The 1,379-nt window shown below is 32.1% G+C and overlaps 1 protein-coding gene across 1 annotated transcript; it reads left to right on the top strand.

Moving 5' to 3' along the window:
* Positions 1–233: 233 nt before the first annotated feature.
* On the top strand, positions 234–866 carry LOC116138867 (calmodulin-like). Its single transcript, XM_031424532.1, has 3 exons — positions 234–323; positions 401–481; positions 568–866. Exons 1-3 carry the CDS (start codon positions 243–245, stop codon positions 703–705), a joined length of 300 nt encoding a protein of 99 aa, XP_031280392.1. The 5' UTR covers positions 234–242; the 3' UTR covers positions 706–866.
* The last annotated feature ends 513 nt before the right edge of the window (positions 867–1,379 follow it).

The following is a 1,379-nucleotide window of genomic DNA, read 5'->3' as shown; positions in this document are numbered from 1 at the left end:
CTTCTGTTCTCTTTGTTCTTCTGCTCATCCAATTCATCTGTATTAGGATTTTCAGGATTCTCCTCTGTCTCATCAGCTCCACCTTGATGATTGGGAACTACTCCTGAATTTCCAATTCTAGAAGATCTGATCCTGAGTCATATCAATGATTTTCCAGGTTCACATTCTAGTCTAGGAAGGACATCTTCCCCAAAACCATATCCCTACTGATTCTACCACTCTGGTATTCAGAACTTCATAACATGATCAATGAAGTTGATATGAATGGTAATGGAACTATAGAGCTCGGGGAGTTCTTGAATCTCATGGCAAGAAAAATGAAGGTAACTAATCAGTTCATTACAAATACAGAAAAAAAATCTTTGATCAAGAGTGATATAACTACTTGGTTTATGTATAGGAATGTGAAGCGGAAGAGGAATTGAGAGAAGCCTTCAAAGTATTTGACAAGGATCAAGATGGTTACATATCTCCTAATGAGGTTCAGTTCTTCAAAATCTCAACTTATAAATATAGATACAGAATATATATAGTAATTGTTTCTTCTTAATATGTATGTATATGCAGTTGAGGCATGTAATGATGAACCTGGGGGAGAAACTGACAGATGAAGAGGTAGACCAAATGGTTAGGGAGGCTGATCTTGATGGTGATGGTCAAGTTAACTACGAGGAATTTGTCAGAATGATGATGTTGGGTTTTTAATTCATTCATCAACCTCCTTCACTTTATCTTTCCAACTTATGTACTTAAATTAATATAACATATGATCGATCCATACGAAGCAAAATGACTCAATCGCATGATAGGAACATGGGTTTATATTCACTGTAATTATAATAATAGAAATTCACCTAAAAAACAAAACAGATATATGTAAAGGAATATATGCTTAGTCTTTTTTCTCTTATGATCCTTTGTTTATATATATATTTGGTTACAGAGGTTGCTTAAAAACTTGGGAGTTGTACAACAGCCTATTATAACTTTTATTTTGATAGTCAAATTACTATTCATTCAGGATAGAATTTGATGCCGGATACTGGATAAACTAAAAATCCTTAGGTTTCTCAAATACTTCATTAACATATTATTGGAAATATTATATTAATGGGAAGATGGATTATCTTGAAGATTACTGAGAATGTTATATTAAATAAGTTTGGTTAGATTGGAATAAATTAGTAGGTATATTATATTGAAATGTTTGGTTGGGAGGAATAAATTGATGGCTATGTTATGTAAATTACCCAATTACCCTTCTTCATTATTATTATTTGAATTATCTATTTTAACACCCTACATTTGAGATTTTGTTAGAAAAACCCAACAACAATAAAATTTTAAATTTTCACAAAAACATCTCTACCCACCCAAGC

Source organism: Pistacia vera, unplaced genomic scaffold, assembly GCF_008641045.1.
Source record: "Pistacia vera cultivar Batoury unplaced genomic scaffold, PisVer_v2 Contig344, whole genome shotgun sequence".
Taxonomy (NCBI): Eukaryota; Viridiplantae; Streptophyta; class Magnoliopsida; order Sapindales; family Anacardiaceae; genus Pistacia; species Pistacia vera.
The sequence above is the reverse complement of the archived record's forward strand: the minus strand, read 5'-3'. Positions and strand labels throughout refer to the sequence as shown.

Excerpts from the sequence above, each read along its gene's own strand:
- LOC116138867 (XM_031424532.1), top strand. The coding sequence starts at position 243 with ATGATCAATGAAGTTGATATGAATGGTAATGGAACTATAGAGCTCGGG. Across the intron at positions 324-400 it reads TCATGGCAAGAAAAATGAAG|GAATGTGAAGCGGAAGAGGA; the intron begins GTAACTAATCAG and ends GTTTATGTATAG. Across the intron at positions 482-567 it reads GTTACATATCTCCTAATGAG|TTGAGGCATGTAATGATGAA; the intron begins GTTCAGTTCTTC and ends ATGTATATGCAG.